The sequence below is a fragment of the Tachyglossus aculeatus genome, chromosome 9 (genome assembly GCF_015852505.1).
Source record: "Tachyglossus aculeatus isolate mTacAcu1 chromosome 9, mTacAcu1.pri, whole genome shotgun sequence".
In the NCBI taxonomy this organism is placed as follows: Eukaryota; Metazoa; Chordata; class Mammalia; order Monotremata; family Tachyglossidae; genus Tachyglossus; species Tachyglossus aculeatus.
Window position 1 is genome coordinate 17302091 of NC_052074.1, and position 12219 is coordinate 17314309.

Genomic DNA, 12219 nt, shown 5'->3' on the forward strand with positions numbered 1-12219 from the left:
AGGGGGTCTTCCACCAAACTTAACAAATGAGAAATGATGTATATGTAGGGTAAATTACTTACCTAAGATCAAGTAACATTTTAATGCTAACTCTACTCTAAAATATTAGCCTTTGACCCCTTCTGCTTCCTTCTCTTTTAGATGTTGCTTTGAGATTCAAGTACAGTGTGACACAAGGGCAAGCCCTATTGGTTAGAAGGGGATAATAATGCTACTTACCTAAGTAATCCATGTCAATAATGAGTGAAAAAAATTTAATGACTTGTGATTACTATATTTTCTCATCTGGAAATATTGTCTTTGGAGCCTCTGGCTTACATTTATTAGACCAAATGGAATGATCTCTAACTTGAAATCATTCTGCATTTAATAGCTTCTACCGAGTAGTTCTCATTAGCTTGGCCATCTGTGCTCAATGTTTTGTTGGTTGCAGTGTTCAAAGTCTGACAAATTAATATTCTTTGTAAATATGTCCGCATCAACCATCTCTCTATTTATACTGCATAAATGGTTTGATAGTTATTCCCCAGTGGAAAAAAATCCTAAAAATTGTATTACTAAATTACATAAATACATAAAACACATTGCATGAATAAATATTTTAACACATTTACATCTGTGAAATATGAATTATTAAATGCATCATTATGACTAGATATAGACATTAGTGTGTTCCGTTAGCTCTGTTTAAAAATTATTACATAGGAATTATTGTCTCAGTGGTTGGCCTAGGGGTGGTTTTAGTAAAATAATAATTGTAGCGTTAAGCGCTTACTATGTGCCAAGCACTGTACTGAATGCCAGGGTAGATAAGATATCTACCCTGTCAGTTCTCTTATCTAATTTGAAATAATATATTCAAAGTAAGGCTCTACATTGATCAGTTTTCAGTTCAGCTTTCATAACGGCATACTTTAAAAAATCCGAAGGGTTCTAAATGGTATTTGAAAATTATATCTTAGAATTTCGGTGCTGTTTGCAACAAAGTGGGACATTTCATTTTAAGAAGCAACCTGTAATTATAGATTGCATGGTTACTAAACAATGACCATCCCCTTTAACGTTAAATCTTTAGCAATTGACTCACTAGATTCCAGATTAATTAAAGCTTGATTTTTTTCATGGCGTGGCTTAAATAAAAGATGAAAGAGATGAAAGACAATCAAGGAGGTAACTGGTAAAAATTTTAAGATTTCCATTTTCAAATCCAAGATCCGTTTTTCACCCATCACACGCTGTTCTTTATTTCTGATGGATGAAAAAGTTTAAATAAATATGATTGTTTTGCACAAGCAGAAAAAGATTGAAATCACACAAAGGAAGATATACAAAGGGTATGTCTTGGGGTTTCATGGGATATATTGGGCCAGGGGCTCAGGTGGACTAATTTGCAGCCTCTCTATCCTCTAGAGTTTCAATCTTGCCCTGCCCTATTGATAGCAAGGGATAAAAGGAGGGGGAGGGGTGTGGCAGAGTGAAGAGAAGAGAGACATTGTGCATTTCAGAAATGGAGATTGCTTTGATTTTAAAAAGTTTATATTTTAAGCATTCATACATTGTTTACCTTAAAGTGACCTTATTTTCCTTGTCTTTTGTAGAGCTGTGTGTATTCCCAGACAGATTCGTGGTTTGTGTAAACCAACTTGAATCTAATTCCAATCTTTTGGCAAGTAAAAATGAAACCCTGGTATGTATGAAAGAGTATTGTGAGTAAGAGTGCTTTACTACTGAGTGAATAGAAAAAAGTTTCTCTGTAAACCTCCAAGATTTGAAATGTTCATCCTGTTTTTTGTTTCTTATATGAACTTTTGCTAAATAGAAAATTTTGTCTTAGTTTTGTTTGTTTTGTTATCAACATGGTTTATAATTCCACAGAGTGATGAACCTGAGTCAAGGCTAATGTGTGAGAGAGGTAGCCAAGACCTTACTAATACTGAATATTAAAATCTGTTTTCGTATTCATGATTATTTAAAACTTGGTTAGGAGTTCATTGAAATGAATTGATATCGACACATTTCCACTTAAAGCCTTCTCTGGGATCAGTGCCTTTGAATTTTATTCCAGAGTGAATTGCTGACTGTATTATGAAAACTAGTGCTTTTCCCAGTGGGGTGTTTTCTAGTTGATGGGATTTTTTTCCTTTTTTTTATTTCCCACATCTGAGTATATTTCTATTGTGGGCAGGGAACATATCTGTAACTTTTGTATTGAACTCTCTCAAGCTCTTAGTACAGTGCTGTGTACTTAGTAAATGCTCAGTAAATATCATTGTTGATGATTGAATCTTTTTTGTTTGGATGAAACAATATGGGAAAATCAATTCATGATGTTCCTACCTAAATGTTCTAACTTTTATAATGTCTCCTCTTATATTTACTAACGTGACTGGTGTTTTAAAATGTATATTCCCTTTGTTTCTTCACAAAATGTTATAAAAGGGAATGTAGTTCCCATGAATTTACCAAACCTGCAAGTTACTACTTTTAGGGTTATCCATGCTCTAAAAAGCAAGAGCTTATTTCATGACTGGCATACTTTAAACACTTTCAAAGCAAGTGGCAAGCAAACTGGAATGTTTGTTTAAAAAGAGAAGGTGGGAGAGAATGGTTGTGAGGTGGAGTTAGGCAGGAAGGAATAGAAAAGGAGGAGGGAGGAAAGAGATAAAAAGTTTCAATCTATCATTCTTACTTATTGAGTGCTTACTGTGTGCAGAGCACTGTACTAAACACTTAGGAGAGTACAATACAACAGAATTAGCAGACACATTTCCTGATCATAAGGAGCTTACAATCTAGAGAGGAAGACAGTTTGTATGCATGTGTGTGGACCCTGGACTAAACGAGTCTCTGGCCAGTTGAAGACATGAAAGTTAGGAACTTTATTGACTCTCTTAAACGGCTTCAGTATATAGCTTTACCCTGCTTAGAACTTATGACAATTCTTGGAGGGAGATTCTTCCATAAACTTACATAGTGGAGATGAGGAGGGTAGGTTGAGTAGGGAGGAGTAAATGCATTTCCCCTCTTTTCCTTTATTCCCTGCATACATCTCCTAGCCAGAGTAGATGTGTGCGGAAAACACCCAGTAGTCCACAGAGTGGTTTTTGGATGTGTCCAATGACTATGTAACTGCATTCTGCTGAGGCGACCAGTCAGAGCATCTCTGAAGGTGGGATGAGAGGTGGAAAGGTTTTCCCCTAAACATTTATTTTTGGTGGAAGCTTGCCTCAGGTTGAGAATCAATCAGTCAGTGATATTTATGGAGCACTTCTTGTGTAGCAAATGCTGTAATAAGCACTTGGGAGAACATTCATTCAATCATATTTATTGAGCGCTTACTGTGTGTAGAGCACTGTACTAAGTGCTTGAGAAAGTACACTACAGCAATAAACAGTGACATTCCCTGCCCACAATGAGTCAGTCTAGAGTTGAGGAGACAGACATCAATCAATACAAATAAATAAAATTACAGTTGTGTACATAAGTGCTTTGGTTCCTTCCGGGAAAGAGCAAAGGGATAAATAAAATTACAGATATGTACATAAGTGCTTTGGGGCTGGGAGGGGTGAGCAAGTAAGGGCAACACAGAAGGGAGTGTGATATGAGGAAAAATGGGGCTTAGTCTGGGAAGGCCTCTTGGAGGAGATGTGCCTTTAATAAGGCTTTGAAGCTGGGAAGAATGGTTGTCTGTTGGATTAAAGGAGGGAGGGTACTGTACAATAGAGGAGAGAGTCACAATTCCAGCCCACAAGGAACTTACAGACATTAAAATAAATTGCAGATGGAAATGAACAAAATTGCTGGGGGCTGGAGTGAAAATCAAAGTGCTTAAGAACTACAGACCCAAGTGCTTAAGGGGTAGAGACCCAAGAACCAGCAGGGGAGCAGAGGAAAGTCCTTGCCTTTCCCTCAACATTTCTGGGAGCTGCTTTGCTGTGCCCCACCAGGAGCCAGGAATAGGAGCAATAGGCTTATTTTATAAGAACTAGAAACACCATCAGGCACTGGGCTTTACTATCTCAAGTGAGAATGAATTTGTCCTGTGATTTAATGCTAATCAGGGAAATTAATTCTTTCCCCTTTACTATCAGGCATTAATTAGAAAGATTAATAAGATCTCTAATATAATATAAAATTTTATTTTCAAGATTTTGTAAAAAAACATGTTAACACAATAGAACTAATGGAACTAATGTTTTTTCCAATGAACTTCTAAAAAACTTTTTTGCAAGTTCAGCTCATCAGTCAGGAGGATGCCAGAGGTGGTAGTGTAATTAGTCAACACTGGGGAGGAAACCAGTCACTACAGGTTTTATTAAACAATAAGTAACTTCTTTATAGGAATTATATATTTATGAATGAGCCCCTTTCTTGCTGTTTTATCTGCTCTTGTGACTATGCAGTTTTCTGTCCTCTATTACTGAGATTCCTACCTGCTCCTGGAGCTTTACTCCTAAAGGCATATCATATTATCCTAGCAATAGGGATTACTTTTTCTCATTTTGAACCACTGACATATTTTGTGGCCTAAGGTGTAACATTTTAATATATTACTACTCAGTTCCTCATTTGTATGGTCTGATAATATTGCTTTGTTATAGGTCTGTCATCTAAGTTAACTAATTATATACATACACACTATATGTAAACATTGTACTACTCACATGTCAACGCATATTTAATTCTTTCAGATACCCTATATCCAAATATTTTCTGTGTGTGAAATGATTACATTCTGTTTCTCTCCTTTCCCTGTTCCTGGACCCCTAGATGAAACAAGTTAGAACAACTGCCTCAACTTGGGTTCAGACTTTCAAGCAATGGAAAAATTTGTTTCCAACTTCTGAACCAGGATTAGGATCAGAGGTCAGAAATGAGACCCAAGCAAGCAGTCTCTCAGAGGTCAACAGGGTCATTTTTTGCCTGCTGCCCACTCAGGTCCAAAGGCCACAGAGAAAAGAGAGGATGATTGGGTCATATTGTGCATTAGACTTCGGGTACAGAGGCCAATTTGCACCCCCCCAACTCCATCCATCCTTGAATGGGACCCAGCCATCTTCTGTCTGATAATTCCTGAGATAGCTGCAAATATCAGATAGTTGAAATCACCATTTCGTTTTAATATCTGAAAGTGTCTCCCTCCCCCACCCTCTTTTCCCCTCTAAATAATGGATTAAAATCACTCTATTGCTAATATATCCTGGAGATTTTAAGTGGTACTTCTGACTGATCCTTTTGCCACGCCATGCAGTAACATGGTTTAAAAAATCGGGGGAAATGCTGTTTTTTGCCTTTGTTCATTTTAATTGTTAGGTATTCACTAGGGCACCGACTCCCAAGATTTTCCCGTTTCCAAGGTGATGTGTGCATGTGCACATGCACACATATAAATACACGTACACACAAAGAGAGGAATTTATTAACAAGTCTCAACAACAGAATTCGCCTCCATCCCTGTAATAAAGGCCTTTCCTAAACCCAGCCCAATCCATTCAATAAACTAAACCTAATACACCCCCTTTTCACCTCAACCCCCACCCCAAAGAACAGTCTTCCAGAATACCACTTTCTTAAGCTTGTTGTCCCTAGAAGCAACAAAAGACAGAGGTCATGTAAATCACCCTCCCACTCAAATTGCCCATCAAGCCAATGACACAAAGGCTTCCAACAGAAGTGCCTCAGTGCTTTATCCTCATTGATATTCAATCTATGGAGAATCTGTCCGTCTAAGCTATTCAAGGATCAATAGAGAGTCCTCCTCCTCCTCCTGATAATTTAAAATTTTCCATCTGGCTGAAGAGATCTGTCAGACCCTTAGTTAGTTCAGACCCTTTCTTTCTAATGTTTAGAGGTACTACCTCAAGACATAGGATCTTGGGAGTAGAATTTTTCAGGGTGTTGAAGATTTAAAAGATATGCAGCAGTTTTTCTTCAGCTACTTGGAAACCCTGAAAACTTGTATTGTTTTGCAATGACGTTCTCCAAAACTGTAGAATTCAACTCATGTCTATATCTTATACTTACTCCAGGGCATGTTTTGCTGGAAAAGGAGGAGATTGAAAATTATTATTTGAGAAATAGTGCATTATTTTCCTGTCTCTTCACTTCAGTCCCACTCTGCTGCTTTAGTCCTTTGGGAGTAATGGAGTTACCTGAAAAACAACCTGTGTAATTTACTAGTGTTGTGAGTGATGTCTAGAGGCTTGAATAGCATTTTCTCTCTCACTCTCCCTCTCTCTCTCTAAAGCCTCTCAGTGTGTGTCAGACAGTTTGTCAAGAAATCTGGATTACTAATGCCAGTAAGAACTTTCAACCCACAGAAAAGGGAACCAGCTGCATTTAGCTCCCCAGTTCCTAAAGATGGACGTAAAAAAGACTGCTGTTCCAGATTGGGATCTGTCAAGAGTACTATTTCTCTTCTTTACTTTTCAGGGAAGAGATTAACTCATACTATTGCCCTGGTCCTCCCCCTTCACAGCAATCCCAAGACCTGGTCCTCACACTGTCTCTGTTTCCCTTGTCCACTCAGTGACAATGCTGCAGACAGATTTTCCATGAGGCATTAGCATTCAGGCAAGGGGCCAAATATTAGACACGTGGAAATGGTGAAGTGGCGTTTGGGAACGATAAAGACAGATATTGTGAAGTGAATCATTGCATTTTTCTTACCAGTCTCCAGGCTGACATTCTGATTTTCTGCTAGGTTCATTCATTCATTCAGTAGTATTTATTGAGCATTTACTGTGTGCAAAACACTGAACTTCGGAGAGTACAATGCAACAACAGTCATATTCCCTGCCCACAATGACCTCACAGTCTAGAGGGAGAGACAGGCATTAATATAAATAAATGAATAAATTAGAGAAAGGTACATATGTGCTGTGGGTATGGGAGGGAGGATGAATGAAGGGAGCGAGTCAGGGCAGTGCAGAAGGGAGTGGGAGAAGAGGAGAGGAGGGCTTGACCAGAGAAGTCTTCTTGGAGGAGATGTGCCTTCATTAAGCCTTTGAAATGGGGGAGAGCAATCATTTGTCTGATATGAGGAGGGAGGGCATTCCAGGCTAGAGGCAGGATGTGGGCGAGAGGTCAGCGGCGAGACGGACCGGATCGAGGTTCAGTGAGAAGTACTAATTACTTAGGTAGCCCTTGGTCTCTCCAACCTGCACCCCTACCCCATCTATTATTATTTCCCATCTATTTTGTTGAATAGGAGGAAGTAAGTTGAATATTTTCTTGGCAGCTGTAGTTTAAATCATAGTTTCTTTCTATCACTTTGCTTACAAAGCGCCAAATCATGGGATAGCAGTGCTTGCGGAGGAAACCTCAGGCCACTAAAGTTTCTCTATATACATTATTGGTACAGCACACTGAGTATACCGTTTGCTTAACTTATACAAATAAACTGATGTTTTCACAGTTGTCCCATTTTCCACCTTCTTTATCTACATCTAAAAGTAAATGCTACAACTTTCAGTCTCAGAACTGTTAGCAGTATACTTGTCATTTATCAAAAAACCTCTTATTCCAGATGATCAAAATAGTCATAAATTCTTGATTTTTTGATGCTGGCCTAGTAAAACTTGTAGCATCTTGCACAAGAGGTGAAAAGTTAAAGAGGATTTAAATTAATGTTGTCTGTGCATTTTTTATATATTGAAAATGTGTGTTTTCAGTGTTTCTGTGTTGGAGAGTTGAGTTGTCACGGTAATGAGAAAGCTGTGATCAAGTTGCTGCAGATTTCCAAATCGCATATAGCCAAATCTTTGTTTTAACATCATAAAACTAGGAGGATTATTAGGAAAAAAAACCTGCCAAGTAGACTGGAACAGATTGAATAATATCCTAAAACAGATTAAATGTTTAGAACTCATGGGCTGTTTTACCAGTTTGTATTGTGAGAAATCCAAATCAAGATGTATGTACATATTTGGTAAACTATAGTGATGTTACAGTAGTAACTTTTGTGTACTTTATTTCTTATGCCTCATTGGGACTGGAAAACAAATCAGCTAAACTCTTCAGTAAAAACCATGGAATTCTGGTTAAAAGTAGAGAAGTTACACTTAGTTTCCCGTAAGTGATAGCATTTCAGTGTCATCAGTAGCTAGGATTTATTAAACATCCATGGTGTGCTAGGCTCAGTATTAAAGGCTAGAATGTCCAAGAAGCAGAATGCAATTTTCTGCATTGTGAAGATAAGGGACTACTATATTTAGCAACCTGAAATTACCAGGGAAAGTGTTATTATTTTACTGAATTTCAGTCCATTTTGGGAGATTGTGTTACATCTTCAAATTTCATCCAGTTTCTGAGTTGTTTCAACTGGTTGGTGTTCAAATACTGTACAAACTTGTGCATCCGAGGGATTTGGGGTAACATAGCTACTACAGAGTAAATTGTCTTTGCCAACTGGTAGCATTTTCTTAAAGATAAGTTTTGGAGAGTTTAGAATGGAAAAATGGAAACGTCTAAGACGAGTGGAAATGGAAATGGGTGGAAGGCTTGTGAACAGTGTGAACTGGCAGTAAAGTTTTCATTGATAGTGAAATCATTCTGTTGCTAGAATCTAGTGGAGGAAGTAGGAAAAAGTGTGAAAGATTACAGTTAACAGTTAAAAATCCATTTAAAGCAAAAAAGAATTAGGCTTGAGCTTTTTCATTAAGTCTGTGATTACTGCAGGTTCAGTCAGTACAGAAATTGTAGAATGTGCTCTGGGTTGGGAAGTCAAACATCAGGAGAAAATCGAAGCAATGTGTAGAATGTGAATTATTCTCTTTCCACTAACTATTATGGTAACTTAAAATTGTTAGATGCTCTTCTAAATAATGAAGGCTACCCTGATTCACTGATAAGCCCCTTTAGGTAACATTAGGAAAACTCATTGCTATTAATAGACGGTGTGGAGTATTCGTTTGAATAAAGGTTTTCACTGTACATTTTTTTCCTAAAGCGAACTAAATGATGGGTTACATTTTTTTTTTCAAACTCATTTAAGGGTCTTGTCTTCTCTTGTGGCGTCGAGTCATTTCCAACCCATAGCAACACCATGGACACAACTCTCCCAGAGAGCCTTGCTCTCCATCAGCAATCGTCCTGGTAGTGTATCCATAGAGTTTCCTTGGTAAAAACACGCAATAAACTCAAGTCTCCATCCTCGACTCTCTCCCATGCCACTGCTGCCCAGCATGGGTGAGTTTTGACTTGCAGCAGATTGCCTTCCACTCGCTAGCCACTGCCCAAGCTAGGAATGTAGTGGCTAGGCCTCTGCTTGACTCTCCCTCCCATCGCCAAAACTTGTAGAGTACTGGAAACTCCCCAAGTGCAACCCTGAGAGGGGCATTTAAGGGTGCCAAAATTTAAATCTTTGTTTTCCCGTTTCTCTTTACTAATACAAAATTAGTAGTGAAATTTTGTAGAGATCGTTGAGGAGAATCACTTTTTTGGTGTTTGGCAATATAATTGTTTTGCTCCTGGCATCCATATCAGAAGAAGGCAATATTGAATAAAATGGAACTAACTTTTCAGGTAAACCCAACTTTCAAAGATTTAGAGAAGGATTTCTAAAGAATTAAGTTCTTCAAGTGGGGTCCTTACTTAAAAAGTTATTTTTTTCCAAACTTCAAAAGGGGTAATGTAGTTTGTAGGAAATAGATTGTATTGTTAATTTACAATGTCTGATTCAGTGTTCATTTGGAATGAAACAAGTTCTATATTAAAATTTATGGGTGGGTTAGGAAGGCTACAATGCATTTGCTTTTTTAATTTTTTTTTATTTTTTGCTTTGAATTGTTCTTTGCTTCAAAAAGTGTAGCTTCTTTTAAAGGTTGGACATTTCCTGGGACAGATATGTTTGAATCTGTGATTGAGACCCACTCATTTCTAAGGAGAAACAGTAATGTTTCAATTAAATGTGAAGCCGCCATTGAGGATAAACCATGTTAACAAAAATAGAACAACCTCTTTACATAGATTTTACATTGACTACAATCAAAATGGAAGCTCACTTTGTATGCATAATATAACTCTAGTTCTACATAGGTAGTCTAGTGAGGACCCTGGTGACTTTGAGAACAATGTATAGGCCACATTTAGTGAGAAACTGGATTTGAAAAAGGAAGAAAATTGCAAGACACACTTCCCTGAATGAGGGTGACTTAAATACCGTTAGTGACAGGCTTTTTCATATTTTTCTGCAGTCAGCACTCCCAACATCAAAATTTTTTACATTTTCCTTTTGAGAGCTTAAAACCCTTTCTTGAAAATTATCTCCAGAAGCAGCTTGGCTTAGTGGAAAGTGCCTGGGCTTGGGAGTCAGGGATCGTGGGTTCTAATCCCAGCTTCACCACTTGCCTGCTGTGTGACTTTGGGCAAGTCACTTAACTTCTCTGTGCCTCAGTTACCTCATCTGTAAAATGGGGATTAAGACTGTGAGCCCCATGTGGGACAACCTGATGACCTTGTATCTCCCCCAGCACTTAGAACAGTGCTTGGCACATAGTAAGTGCTTAGCAAATGCCTTCATCATTATTATTATTATTATTATTATTACCCAAGGGCAGCTATTATTTTCATTTTGCCTGTTCTGAAACAGGCACAGAGAATTTCTTTGACTTGCTAAAGTGACCCAGCTAATAAGTGATGCAGACGAACTACATGCTTGGTGTGGTACGTATAAATCAAACTTCAAGGAAATTAGGAGGGAAAGCGAAACTAACTGCAGACCACCCAGCTAACCTCCTCCTCGACAATTCCAAGTACACTAGCAGCCAAGATGCTTTCCACTAACTCTCCTTCCCTGTGGGAGAAGGAGGTGCAATCACTTCCCTAAAGTGGGTAAAAGATGAGAGGCAGCAGGCTGACTCAGAATCCCCTTCCCATGGGTGAGTGAGGATCCGGTCGGTTCCTCCCACCCACTCTAACCCTACTCTAGAGTTCAGACTCTGGCCTTGCCCATTTAGACTGTGACTTTCTCAGCCTCTTCAGTTACTTCGCTTTTAGGCTAAAATTTGCTAAAACTCTTTACTGTCTTCTTCCAACCCCACGATTGCAAAATCTGTTAGGATGCATATATATGGGAAATTGTATCCTTCTGAAAATAATTATTTTCTATATTAAAACATTTTCACGAGTTTGACAGCAAATTAAAACTGAAGGTAAGACCTTGATCCTTTATTCAAGTCTTGATGGTTCTATAAATCAAGTCGTGATGACCATACCACAGTTGTCAAGGCCACCATGTACCCAGTCTCTCAGTCCCACAATCGTGACATTATCCTTGACTCTGCTCCCTCTTCAATTGGTGGTAGTGCTTGAGAGAGTACAGTAGAGTTGATAGACCCCGTCTTTCAACCCCAAGAATCAATCAATCAATCATATTGATTGAGCGCTGTTACTAAGCACTTGGGGAGCAGCATGGCATAGTGGATAGAGCACAGTCCTGGAAGTCAGAATGTCATGGGTTTTAATCCCAGCTCCCCCACATGCCTTCTGTGTGACCTTGGGCAAATCACTTCACCTCTCTGCGCCTCAGTTCCCTCATCTGTAAAATTGGGGATTGAGACTGTGAGCCCCTCATGTCCAACCCAATATGCTTGTATCCATCCCAACACTTAGTACAGTGCTTGGGACATAGTAATAGCTTAACAAATACCATGATGATGATGCTGATGATTGTTATTATTATTATTATCACAATATAACAGACACATTCCCTGCTCACAACATCTGTCACTAAGTCCTGTCAGTTCTTTATCCACAATATTTCCAGAGATCCCTTCCTCTCCACCCAAATGGCTCCCATTTGGTTCTGGCCCTTATGATGTCCTATTCTGACAACTGTCTCCAATCTCTTCTAGACTGTGAGCCCACCGTTGGGTAGAGACTGTCTCTATATGTTGCCAACTTGTATTTCCCAAGCGCTTAGTACAGTGCTCGGCACACAGTAAGCGCTCAATAAATACGATTGATTGATTGATTGATCTGTCCCCTCTCCAGTCAACACTTCACTCTTCTGCCTGGATCTTCCTGCCCATTCCTCTCTGAGTCCAATATAAATTCCTGGCCTTTGGGTTTGACATGTTCAATCATCTCTCTCCCTCTCACTTATTCACTCTTTTCTCTCACTTCACCCCAACTAGCACTCTTCATTCCTCTCAAGCCAACCAGTTTACTGTACCTTCTTCTCATCTCTCCCTCCATGGACTTCTTGCTCACATCCTT

General features: G+C 38.8%; 1 protein-coding gene across 1 annotated transcript in view; it reads left to right on the top strand.

Moving 5' to 3' along the window:
• LOC119932320 (SLX4 interacting protein) overlaps positions 1-12219 on the top strand; it is a 160261-nt gene that overhangs the window by 140730 nt on the left and 7312 nt on the right. The window contains 1 exon segment of the mRNA XM_038751438.1: positions 1599-1687. Within this exon segment, the coding sequence (XP_038607366.1) occupies positions 1599-1687 (89 nt within the window).